At 35.2% G+C, this 14,046-nt stretch overlaps 1 protein-coding gene across 1 annotated transcript in view; it reads right to left on the bottom strand.

Annotated features, from left to right (window-relative positions):
• Positions 1–14,046, bottom strand: part of LOC136024850 (probable ATP-dependent RNA helicase DDX56) — a 77,423-nt gene that overhangs the window by 62,003 nt on the left and 1,374 nt on the right. Inside the window, exon 2 of the mRNA XM_065700351.1 lies at positions 787–945. Within this exon, the coding sequence (XP_065556423.1) occupies positions 787–945 (159 nt within the window). The remainder of the gene's footprint in view (positions 1–786; positions 946–14,046) is intronic.

Here is a 14,046-nt window from a genome sequence, read left to right as displayed (position 1 = left end):
CCCTGCAGTGCAAACTGTTAAAGTGGTTCAAACACCACAAAATCTCACTATCTGCTAAGAGTCTACCTGACCATACCTAGACACAGAGCACAGAACTCAATGTTTATCCTCTTTTTTTCAACTCCTAGAATCAAAAGATTGACTGAAAGAAATCTGAGGATATAAATAAGAAGCAACCAAATCAGTAACTGTGTTTATCTTACAGAGTGAATCAAAAGTAAAGGTGCTGAATAATCTCAACTGAAAAGCTCACGTTTGCTGGAACAGAAGAAGGATCTTAGCAGTAACAGCAATCTTAAATAGTGTGATGTCATCTTGTATGCGTTTCTTAGAATTATAATAATAATAATAATCATTAATGAAAATATTTAAATCTATGAGTCACAAAATTTTGCATTTTAGTACCAATAATGTAACACAGTAAATTTTACTGAATTAAACATGAAAAATACATTCATCATAAATATTCAGGCTCGGAATCAGGACTATGCCCTTAAGGAAAATTTTCCGCGAAGGGTTTTTTTCTGAAAAGGGTAATTTCCGCAGTACCCAGGGAGGACTGTCTGTTGTGGGAATGTTTCAATTACTTTAAAAGTTCGAAATACGTTAGTTATAACACGCGGGAAGAATTTTACACGGCGAGGAATTTTCCATGGGGGATAGTTTTCTTTAGGGAAATTTTCCAAGAAGGGGGGATTTTCCTTGAATTATCTTTCTTTTGAGATTGTAGCAACGATTGTATATAGTTTACATGTGAAAAATAAAAAAAAACGTTCCAAAGAATACCTTGTGATTCAAAATCTTCTGAATAGCTGGTATAAGGAAAATTGCTGTTTTTCCACTTCCTGTTCTGCCTCTGGCTATTAAATCTTTTCCTTCTAATGCAAGAGGAATGGCCCGTTCTTGAATCAGTGTTGGCTTTACCCAACCAACTTTTGCTATGGCCTGATGAGAAAACAAGACAAGTTAGTGCACAATTTAAATATACCTAAAAAAAATACATAAGATCTTAAAATACAAAAGTGTGTGTGTGTGAGGAGGGGGGTGAAGGATTTATGTTTACCTTAATTACAATTATGTAGGATAACTCAGAGTATGTCATTAATAATGAACAGAAGTAAGGTATTTAGAAAAGCTTTTCCTAATAAAAGTAAGAATAACATCAAAATTTTAAGATGAGCAATGAATACCCCAAATACAGAGAGATTTCTTGATCAGTCCCCCCCCCACTTTTCATGCTAAAAAAAAGTGCTTCACAAAGAAATTACCTAACAAAATAAAATGGTCACGTGTCTGTTTTCTTTTTTTATATAAAAATGCTTCAAGGATGATATTGCTCATTTAGCTACATTAAATCTTTATTATTGATTTAATATAATAAATATAAAATTAATATTATAAAAGCTTTAAACAGTAAATACTTCCGATCAAAAGCCTCGATAAAATGATCAGTTTGTTGTATCTACAACACTCAAAATAAAACTTTAAAAACAATCTAAAAAATAAAAAAAAATTGACAAAAAGAGGACAACAGTAGAGCCCTGTTTCCGCCCACATCCAACGCGGAGTTTGTAAGATGAAAACGCTTTAAAGTTTTGCCAAGTTGAACAAAGATAACCTGAAAATTATTTTTGTCAAACCTGCTCAAAACACGCTTCAAACTTGGTGCCTGAAAACACAACTCAGGAGATACCGTGTGTGTTTATTAAACAGTTTGATAATTTGCATATGATTGTGATGTAAACAGGTAATGCGTTATTTTTAGAAACTAACTTTGTGGGATTAAACCATTTACATACATCAATTGACTCACTACTTTAGTTATATTGCTCACTGCATTTACTTTTAAAGTTTTATCATAAGAAACGTTTATTTATTTATTTTTTATGTTTTCTTTTCTTTGTATTTTCAACTGCTCTTGTTTATATAGAAGCTCTAAATAAATTATTATGACTATACTTGTTCTTTGTATGTATTAAGAATTCTGGTGAAAGTAAAGAGCAAAATTGAAACTTGAAGAAAACAAAAATTGTTGCTTCTCGGTTTATGTGATACACATCTGTAAGACTATCACGGTTTATGTGATACACATCTGTAAGACTATCAATTTAAATTCTCTTGAAAACTCAAGCAAAATAATAAATATTATTCTAGTAACCAAAAATTCACTAAACAAGAAACAAAATAACAGGCTGATTTTCCAGGCAAATCATTGGTCTCAATTACTGCAATATCAACAGATAGCAAAATAATATTTTAAATCTGAAACCAAAAACCCATTGAAAGCTATAAAGTGATTAAAGAGATAAGTCAAGAAAAAGTATGTTTATTTACCTTGCATGTACATATGCAAGTTTATTCAAACCTTAACCGATGCATGAATAGCTAAAGCTATTGTAACGTATTTCCTCATCAGACTTCAGGTTTAAATATATTGTTTAATGGAAACCCACTAGATATTAATAAAGCACGTAAAGCAATATATTTCATCTTCCTTCTCATGTAGAAATGGTTTAGATCTCGGGCAGATTGGCCGCCAGCGGTTGCCATCATTGCAGTCTATGCTCAAGCTAATACAAACAGGTGGTTTGGAAAGTCTACCAGAGCGCATAATTCTTCCCTTAGGTGGTATTACTTGTGCTTCAGTTATAGGGGGTATTCCTGTGCACAGAGGGAGCTCACCTTTTTGACTCAATACTTCCCTTTCTTCCTCCCTCATAATGTTTGGTATTTCAGCCTCATTGCTACTGATATGCATCCTGGCACTGGATCAACCAGGGACAGGCATTATCCCATCACCATCTATTGCTGTTCCATTTGAGCTTTTATCTTGTTCTGAATACTGGTTAAAATACCTGGCCTTTGATGTATACATTGGTCTTAGTGCCAACTCAGTCATGATTGGTATTAACCGGATATGTAGGTGGCAGCTGTTTCTATGAAACAAGCTCCCCTGGGCAAAATTCTTTCAGCTCTTTGGCGTTCTTGTTGTCAGCACTCTGTTGTCCAACTTGAGTTTTCTCGATAACATAATTGGTGATTATTTTTGGCTGCAGCTGTGTTGGCAGCACTAGGATCATTGAGTGTGTTTTATCTCTCAGCATGCTTTATCTCACCATTCCATCTGAGCATGTCCAAAATTATAATCTAGGGTCAGTAACTTTAGGTCCACAACTTAGTCTCATATCCAACTGAGTTATGTCGAAAGTCACAATCTAGGGCCAGTAACTTTAGCGTTATATCTATAACCCATCAAAAACTAAAAACGATTGAATAGAACGGTTCTACAAAGTATGTTATCAACCTTACTCTCCATGTGAATATAAACCTACATTTAAAATAGAAAAATATGCTTCTACTTGGGGAAAAATTCAAGATTAGGTGTTTTGGTTGATATGGAAAATGGTTGAGTTAGGTGTATGAAACTCTCAGGAATGGATTCAGAGCCTTAATCTCCCAGGAAGGTATTTTGAAGTACCTATTTCCACTCTTCCTCCCTCCAAAGGGATCTGACATTTGATGATTGTTTACAATCTTTGCGTTATAAAAGTAAAACCTTACAAAATAGATCTTCCACTCAAATGAGGCACAAGAATGTGTTTTGAGCTTCAAACCTTTGCTCAATCCTAACTTATAAGGTTTCAAAGATCAGTAAATCTAGGCTATTTCTTAAATTTAGGTATAAATGAGCTCTTGATATGGCTTAAAATTCTGATATGGCAAAAAAAAGGATTTGCCACACTATTGGCTAGTTTTAAGCTTATTTCAAAGATATTTTCAAAATTCCTGGCTTGAAATAACCTTGGATCAAACATTTTCCTTGCCGTTGGCTTGTTATGCAAGCTTGTTTCAAGCTTTAGTTTAAACTTACAGCAAGGCAAAAGTTGGGTAGCTAGCAAGCTTGAATGAAGCTGCTGTAAGGAAATAGTCTAGCTGGGTAGCAGTGATAGGTTTACATTTTCAAATAATGTCAATTTAAAACAGGAAAATCAGCAAACCTCTGGATGTAGTCTAGGATTACATCCAAGCACTAGGGTGAAGAGGGGCTGGGATTTAGCTAAACTGGAAGCAACTGAAATCTAACAAATAGGAACTTTCTGAACATGATGAAGGGACATATTTTTTATTATAGTGTTTAGTTCTGAAGAGGGGAAAGTAGCAGTCCAGTGTATTGTCTCTTATGAAATGAACAGTTTAATAACAAAGGAATAATATAATTCAATTCCCCATTCAAAATCGTTTAGAAACATAATAGATCCTACCAAGCCGGTCACACCCAGGCCCTATGCTATAAACAAAACAATATACAATTGTCAACAGGAGCTTTCTTTTTACCAAGGTTTAAATCTGACTACTTCTCAGTTTTCTACTTATAGGTTTTATTGTCTTCATGTTTCTATAGGTGAATTGCCTCCACCAACAAAAGTTGGCAAAATCTCCAACTACAAATGTAGTCATTAATAGAAATTAAAAACCACAAGAAAACAGCCCAACTTCAACAATAACTTCGGATGTCATTGTTTTTTTCATTAAAATTGGCCTATAAACACAATTATTACTATTTTGAATGGAGAGTTTGTTCAGAGAAGATACCTTCAAGAGCTGAGTCAAGAATCCTAAGTTTTGTTTTATTTTGGATATCGGATTAACAAACCCTTTTTTCTGATAGCCTACGGAAAAAATCATTAGTTATAACCCCCCCCCCACTCCCTATTAGGGCTGGATATAGCCCTAGGCTATATCCAAACTACAGGAAAACACAATACCAATGAATTTTTTTATAATGCGTAGAAAGTTTGTATTAATAAGATTTGTGTGTTTCTCTACACTTTCATCGATGTTTTTAAATTATTTTTAAATAATAGGCCATATTTATGCAACTTTCCATATCATTTGACAATGGTATAATGCTATAACTAGGTTCAGCTTAAAATACCTATTTTACAAAGAAATGTGGGGATTCAAGCAATGAACAAATTCATTAGTTAGGGCTATATCTGGCCCATTAAGGATGATCATGCGGTACAATTGGTATGGCTGCAGCCAATTTATTTGATAAGAGCATTGATTGGGAAATGAATGACATTACTCTTTTGTTATAATAGTCTCAAACAGTTCATGGTAACGAACTGTAAGTAAGGAGTGATGCAGCTCAATTTTAGGCTAACTAAAACTGTAAAAAACAGAATTTTAGTACCAATAGATTTATCAAAAGAATTGGCCTATTAGGTTGATTCCAAATATATAAGATTCATTAAGTTTAGTGTTACACATCAAAAATCTACAAGCATGAGAAACTTGCCTGATTTTTGAAAAAGGGAGAAACACCCCCAAAATGTCAATGAATCTTTATTAAGACCAAACCACGAGATTCAGTGTATCCAAGAACCCTGATTTGTAGAAGTTTTAACCTTCCAAAAAATGTAGAATTTTAAGATTTTGCCAGAAAAGAAATCACAGATATGTTTATTTGTTTTTTTATTATTATTACTATTTCCCATGGGTGATTGCATCAAACCTATAGTCCTAGAATACCAAGAAAGGGCTCATTTGAAAGGAAAATAAAAGTTCTACTTACCTTTTTAAGTGACCAAAAAGATTGGAGGGCAACTGGCCGGTAACTGGCCCCCTCCCACCCAACATTTTTACTGACACTCGTCTAATCAAAATTCTGAAACAGCCATTTTGTTCAGCATAGTTGGAAAGACCACTAAGTATGTCTTTGAGGATAACAAAACCCTGAACAGTCCCTGAGAAAAGGTTTATAAGTCAGGAAATTTGCCCATTGTTTACAGACAGTATTTCTTATTGGGAGTACATATACATTTTCTTGGGAGGGGGAGCATTTTCTGCTGGCAGGATGTTCAATGGGGAGGGAAGTTCTGGGTGAATTTGCCAAGATTCATATACAAAATTCTTTTTATGTCTTACTTTCTCTTTGCCAGCTAAATTTTACATTTGGAGATATTAAGGGGAATTGTCTGGGGGAAATATTTACTGGGTTGGATTGTGATTTTCCACAGGAGAAATTCTCCATGGGGGAGTTTTCCAGAAGATAAATTATCCAGAGGAAATTTTCTGCCAGAGAATCTTTCAACTGGGGGGGGGGGTATTTGTGAGAAAAATGTTCTATTTCTGACAAGATTTTTTAAATCAGAAATTAAAGTATTTTTCAAATAAAAGTGGGCTAAGAAAAAATTTTCAACTTGAATTGCCCACAAGAAATTGTCCAGGGGGTAACTTCCAGCTAGAGTGGAATTGTCTGGGAGAAGGATTTTCCTGGTTTGTGGGTATTTTATGCGAGAAGAACCTTACATGGAGGGATGTTCCATGGAGGGGAGAGCCAGATTTCCCACCATCGTATGAGGACACGGCCCCCTCATACACATAATAAATAATTTTGGTTTTATACGGTGAGATTTTCACATTAAGAGGGTAGTTTCTGAAGGTGAACTTTCCAGAGGAAATTTTACATAGAAGGAAAATTTGCCGACATTAATATGCAAATTCCATTTTAATTGTTCAAGTACAGTGAGCAAAATTCAAATCTCTATTTGTTGAAAAACGTTCAGAAAATAAAAAAGAAGGTTATTTTAACTGAAGGTAAGGAGCAACATTAAAACTTAAAACAAACAGAAATTATATAATATGTGAAAGGGGCTGTCCTCTCCTCAACGCCTGCTCTTCATGCTAATTTTTCTATCATAAGCAGCACAATAGCACTGTCTAAGTAAACAGCAATGTGGGCAAAATGTATTATTTCTTTGTTGCTTTTTTTAGTTTTAGACCAGGGCACTTCATATCAAAGGAGTCATTGCAGAAATTTTGAAGAGCTCATTTGATTAGAAATTGAAAGGGCTAGTGCCCTTTTTAATAGTCAAAAGCGATTAGAGGGCAACTAACCCCCCTCCCACACCCACCATTTCCTCAAACGCATCCAAGAGAAATTTTGAGATAGCCATTTTGTTCAGCATAGATAAAGGTCCGGAAATTATGTCTTTGAGGATGAAAAACTCTCCCCACAGCCCTCAGGGTTGAAAGTTATGCCTTGGGGCCATATAAAGGTTTTACAGAAGGGTGATCGTCAGTGTCTTTACTAGCCAAAATGTTGGGAGGGGGAGGGGGGTAGAGAGCAACAGATTTCACTGACTGGCTGGTCATCTTCAGTGACTATTTTTAGTCAATAATTAGCATAATGCCTGTTTCAAATACAATACATTGAATACAATCATGGCAGGAGTCGGTAAAAAATGCTTGTGTTTACCAACCAAGATCAAGATTTCTGTACATGACATTTCAGTATTTTTGTGGTCTTTATTGAACAGAACAAAGAATTTTAGTGGCATCAGAGAAATCGTGGTGCAAAGTGCCATGATTTCACCCACTTTTCTTTTACCAAGTGACCAAAAACAATGGGGAGTGTACCCCTCCCCCCCCATACGTGGCCACCCTGGTGGTCGCAACAACCTCGGAGGGGGCTCATTGGATTGGTAATCAGAATTTCTAGTGTCCTTTTTGAGATTCAGAGTGATTTCCACCCTTTCACACACCTTGTATTTTCCCAAAATGCATTTGACAGAAATTTTGAGCTGGCCATTTGTTGTTGTAGAAACTTTGAAAAAGAATCATTCGATTAGAAATTGCAAGGACTAGTGCCCTTTTTAGTAATCAAAAGTGACTGGAGGGTAACTAACCCCCCTTTCACACCCAACATTTCTCCAAACACATCATTCAAAATTTTGAGATAGCAGCTTTGTTCAATTTAGTTGAAAGGCCCAGGATGACAAGCCCCCCCCCTCATCCCTCAGGGCGAGGGTTGAAAGTTATGGCCTGGGGGCATATAAGGTTTACATAGAAAGGGTGATTTTGTAAACTTTGGAGGAAGCTCATTGGATTGGTAATCAGATGTTTGAGTGCCCTTTTTAAGATTCAGAGTGATCAGAGGGTGGATACCTGCTCCACACTCTTGTATTTTGCCCAAATGCAACTTATAAAAAATTTGAGATGGTCATTTGTTGTCATACAAACTTCGAGAAAGGCTCATTCGATTGGAAATTGACGGGCTAAAGCCCCTTTTAATAGTCAAAAGTGATTGGAGGGGAACTAAACCCCTCACATGCCCACCAATTCCCCAAACACATCCAATCAAAATTTTGAGATTGCCATTTTGTTAAGCACAGTTAAAAGGTCCAGAAATTATGTCTTTGAGGATGAAAACCCTCGCACCCCTTGGGGCAAGGGTTTTAAGTTATACCCAGGGGGCACACAAAGTTTTTATAGAAAGGGTGGTCATATAAACTTCAGAAGGGCTCACTGGTTTGGTAATCAGGAGTTTAGGAACCCTTTTTAAGATTCAAAGTGATTGAAGGGCAGATACCCCCCCCCCCTACAGCTTGTATTTTCCCAAAATACACCTGAGAGAGATTTTTAGATGGTCATTTGTTGTTGTAGAAACTTCAGAAAAGGCTCATTCAATTGGAAATTGAAAGAGTCTTTTTTAATAGTCAAAATTGTTCAGAGGCCAACAAGCCCCCCCCCCCAAGCCCAACAATTCTCAAAACATGTCTAATCAAAATTTTAAGGTAGCTATTTTGTTCAGTGTAGTTGAAAGGGCTGGAAATAATGTCCTTGAGGATGGCAACCCCCAGGACCCTCAGTGCAATGGTTATAAGTTATGCTTCAAGGGCATATAAGGTTTTATGGAAAGGGTGGTTGTATAAACTCCAGAGGGAGGGGGGCTCATTTGATGGAATTGGATGACGTTCTAGTTCCCTTTTTAAGAGTCAAAGTGTCCCCTAGGGGCATACAAGGTTTTATGGAAGGGGAGATCATGTGACATTTGGAATAGGCACATTTTATTTGAAATGTATAGTTCTAGTTCCCTTTTAGAAGTTAAACATGATGGAGAACAACTGGCCCCTCTCCCTGGCATCCTCTTTTCCCAAAACAAATTCAACTGAAATGTGAGATAGCCATTTTGTTACCAATAGTCCAAAAATCCTACAACAATGTCTTTGGGGTGGAAACAATCCCCCAGAGCCCATGGACAAGGAATATAAGTTATGCCCAGGAAATATAAGGTTTTTTATGGAATGGGCAGTTGTATAAACTTTGGATTGGATGGAGCTCATATGGTTGGAAGTCAGAAGTTGTAGTATCCTTTTTAAGAGTTAAAAGTGAATGGAGGGACGTCAGCTCCTCCCTCCAATTGAAATTTTTAGAGAGCTATTTTGTCCAGCATTGTTGGAAGGTCCAATATTGGAGACCTCCCCACAGTCCTCAGGACATGGGCTGTAAGCTACCCAATTTGTTCATTGGTTACACATAGTATGTTACTGAGGAAGGTATGCATGTTTGAACTTCACTTTTCAAGAAGACAAAGCATATTCATATGAGCCTTTCAGAGAATGTTGAGTGGAGTGTCGAACTAAACCAAACATGTTATGTGTATAAGGATTGTCAAAAGAGTACAACACAGGAATAACTGAGTATATTAATTTGGAAAATTCAGGAAATGATAAGGGAGATTATCAAAAAGGTAATATTTGCATGCTATCAATACTACTACAGCAGCCACCACTACTACTACTACCACGCTACTCCATTTACAGCATTAAGGAGAAATTGCATGCATATTGTCAAAGTAGTATATCTCAAGAATTGATTTGGGCATTAAGTTAAAACTTTCAGAGAATACTTAAAGGCAAAGATCATGTCACCAAAAGGCAATATTTGCAGACTACTGTTAATGCTACATTTGTTACTACTACTACTACTTCTATTCCAACTACTTGTAGGGCTAAGAGCATTGAGATGAAAATCTCAAGATGTATACCTGTATAAACATACAGGTTATCAAAAGGACATATCAGCAATGTCATAACAATGGCTAATTGTATGAAGTTGAAACTTCCAGAGCTTGATGAGAAGGATATTCAACTGACCAAAAGGCAATAGGTTAACACTACTGCTGCTAGTAGTACAACTGCTGCTCAATACTATTACAAGTAATATCAATACTACTACTATGACTACTATTACAACTTTGCCTAAGGACATGAAGGTAACATTTTCAAGAAATTTTGAGGGGGGAAAATGAACTGAATCAGAACATGCCATCTGTATGAAGGTTGTCAAAAGGGCATAACAGCAATATCTTAGGAACAGTTTGGTGAGTAAAGTTGAAACTAACAGGGCTTGTCGTGAGGGATGTTGAACTAAATAAAAGAAAATATTTACATCCTAATGTTACTACTTCTATTTATACTACTCCTACTGTTACTATTATTACTACCTCTATTACTGCTACTGCCACTCAAGCTTAGGCTAGTACAATCAATTCTACACCTACTGCTATTAAAACTAAGAATATTGAGGCAATAAATTTGGGATATATAGAAACTGTGTGGAACTAAATCAAAACAAACTATGCCCACACATGTCAAAGAAACCAAAGGTGCTATGTACACACTGCTACTAATACTACTACAACTATTGCTACAGCACAAGCTAAGGGTATTAAGGTGAAGCTTTCAAGAAGTATTTAGGCAGATGTTGAACTAAATAAAAAAAAAACTATGAGCATGCAGACTTTCAAAAAGGTGACAAAGCAATATCTGAAGAACAACTTTATATTATAAACTAGGACCTTTAAGGGTAAGTTGTGGGGGATTTTGAAGTAGCCAGATGGCAATATATGTATACTTTTAATACTTCACAACAGTTACTGTAACTAATGATGCTAAAGGTACTAAGATGAAAGGACAACTTTCTAGGGAAAGTTGAGGGGTTTCAATTAAAGGAAAACCATATGCACGCAGGTTTTCAAAAGGACATATAGGCAATATTGACTATGTCGTTTGAAGCTGCCAACACTGACATACCAAAGGAAAAGGGGCAATATGATTTTAACCAAAAAAGTCCTTTCTAAAAACACCCTTCCCAGTCTTTTGCACAGCCCTTGTATCCTAGTACTAGAGGAAATTCAGTGAAGCTCCCCATGCAGCATTCCACAAGTAGACACAGAAGTCATTTCTTCAGCCACAAAGTCATCAATCTGTGGAATAAACTGTCTGAGGAAACAGTTTCTGCAACTTCAACCAACGCGTTCAAGTCCCACCTTGATAAGGAATGGCTTTGCCAGGAGTTGGAATTTGGAAGCTGCAGAGTCCTCCACATGAGTCTAGATCAACAACCACAATCTGCACCAAAGGAATTTTTTTCATCACTGGAGCATCACAAGCATGGAAAATCCTTATAATGTTCCAAGCTGTGATTTAAGGTAATTTTAAGATAATGTCATAGGCAGCACTACTCTATAATAGCTAGGAGTATCATTGAAACTTTTAAAGAAGCTAATTCAATTCAAAATTGTAAGTTCTGGTGCCATTTTTAAGAGTAAAAAGAGATTGGAGGGCAAGCAGCCCTTCTCTTGAGCCCCTTCATTTTCCAAACACATCTAGTCAAAATGTTGAGACAGTCAGTTTGTTCAGCATAGAAGAATGGCCCAGCAGCAATGTCTTTAGGGATATAAGGCATGTCAACCCCCCATAATTACGCAATTGGCCCAATTTGCTTCAAAAATAAATGTTACTTTAAAATAAATATAAAAAAAATATTGAGTTTATGATTGCCAATAAGACACCTCAGCAATATATTGAGAACAACTGGGGGTAATAAGTTGAGACTTTTGGATACAACTATTACTACTTTGGCTTTTACAATTTAAATAAATAAAAGGTAAATAAGTAAAAGACTATAAGTGTATCCATGTTGTCAAAGAGCATAGATAGAAGCTTTGGGAGTGATATTTTGTTTTATTTTTGCAGATCAACTTCAGAAGCTATAAAATTAAATAAAACAATACTGTGTATCAGGATTAAAGATTGTTGAAAAAGTTTCTCTAACATAAAAATAGCAACCCATAGTGTGAATTATTATAGGAAGAAAAATGGAAAGATATAAATATAATTTTTTTCAATGAAAAAGACTATATCAATAAAAAACAAATAGAAATTAACTTAAAAAACTTTTTCCACAAAACAGGTTTTTCAAAGAAAAGTAAAGAGCTCCAGAGAACCAAGAATGGGCAAAAATAAAGTCAAATAATCTTACAAGCATAAAAATATCACAAATAATTATCAATAAATAAACAAAACTCAAAATGAACACAAATTACAATAAATCACCAAGTCACACTCAAAACAAGCACAAATTGACATGAGTAGGGCAGATAACCCCCATGCCTTCTCAAAACCAGAACACCATTTGTGCTTTGCTGAAAACAAAATATGTTTATAATGTTTTCACTTTTCTTACTTTTATAAATAAACAATTATCAAAACTTTTAAGGAATAAGTCAGTATATGTCACTTAAGCTGACAATCCATGATCATTTTCTTTTTTCAGCAAAGTGTGAATTTTGTTCTAGTCTTGAGAAGGCACAGGGGTTATCAGACTTACTCATGTTAATTTTTGCTTATTTTGAGCTTGACTTGGCAATTTATTGTAATATCTGTTTGTTTTGAGTTTCATTTGTTTGTTGAAAGTGATTTGTGGTAGTTTTACACTTGGAAGATTATTTGACTTTATTTTTGCTCATTCTTAGCTTAATGGAGCTCTTTACTTTTCTTTGAAAAACTTGTTTTGTGGAGAAAGCTTTTTAAATTAATTACTTTAAAAAGTAGAGTCATGACAAAGAGGCAATCTTTAGCAAAAAGAGTGGGGCATAGAGGAAAGGACAGCCCCTTTCATATACAAAATAATTTCCTTCTTAAATTTTTTTAATGTTACTCTTTATTTTCACTTGAATTTTTTTTATTATTTAATTAATTTCTTTTAGAAAAGCATAAAAGCAAAAATGGTGCCAGGTTTTGTGACAACAGCCTTTGCATGGTGCCCCTAAGAGTGGTAGGCATAAATAGGGGCTTACTATCACTAAATTCAGTTACTGGTCACCTTGCCTACTGTTTGACCATGAGGCAGGGTAATTTGTTGAATGCACTGCAGGCATTGGATAGATAGCAGCCAGTAATGGCTGCCAAAATCCTCCTTATTGGGTCAATCTTTACATACATATGAAGCACAGATTGCATGGCAATAGACCTAACTTGTCTAATCTTGAGCAAATAGTTTAATTAAAAGATAAATTTGTAAACATTGAGTAGGTTCCTAGTGTTGGATATGATTTAGACTGTTTTATATGGTTGGGACTAAGCTAGGTGATTGACTGACTACAATTGTGAAAAACTTGCTTTTATATATATTATTTTTAAATATATATATATATATATATATATATATATATATATATATATATATATATATATATATATATATATATATATCTGTTGATTTTGAATCAAATTCAAGCACTTGTGGGCATCAAGCCATGGCTAATTGTAGAAAAAGGTAAGACAGATAGTCTTAGTGAGTGACAGGCAAATCTGGCCTAAGCCCTTTTTAGGATTGTATAAAAATGATGTCAGGTTCCCAAGACCCCCTGTGCAAGATTGGGCAGCATTTCCTAATATTAGGCTTGTCAAATACTGATTTTTCACATTACTTAACAAGGTAGAATTTGAACACACCACTCAATATATCTTTCTATATTATTTCCAAATGTACTAATTGTTTTGTTTACAAGTTTTATTTTGAGCTATTAAAGGGACCCTTAAAGTGAATCCTTGTTCCTTTATATACCAATAGAAAATGGTTGCCCAAAATGCTTAGAACAACTCTATAACACTGATGACAACTCTAAAAGACTTAATTCAATACCAAAAGTGTCTTACCTAATTTAATCCCCCCCCCCTTCACGGATAAATATGCAGCCCACTATAAATATTGTAAAATGTTTACATATTTTAAATATGTAAAATACCATGTAAAATACATGGTATTTTTTAGAATACCATGACTCTTTTCTTCCTGTTGATTGATTAGCATTTGGTGTGAAAAAAAGAAGAAAAAACTTGCATTACTGAAAAGTATAGGCTGCTTCAATTATATAGGGTTGACAGTAGCCTATATTTATCCACCAGGGGA

Source organism: Artemia franciscana, chromosome 3, assembly GCF_032884065.1.
Source record: "Artemia franciscana chromosome 3, ASM3288406v1, whole genome shotgun sequence".
NCBI classification, from domain to species: Eukaryota; Metazoa; Arthropoda; class Branchiopoda; order Anostraca; family Artemiidae; genus Artemia; species Artemia franciscana.
The sequence above is the reverse complement of the archived record's forward strand: the minus strand, read 5'-3'. Positions and strand labels throughout refer to the sequence as shown.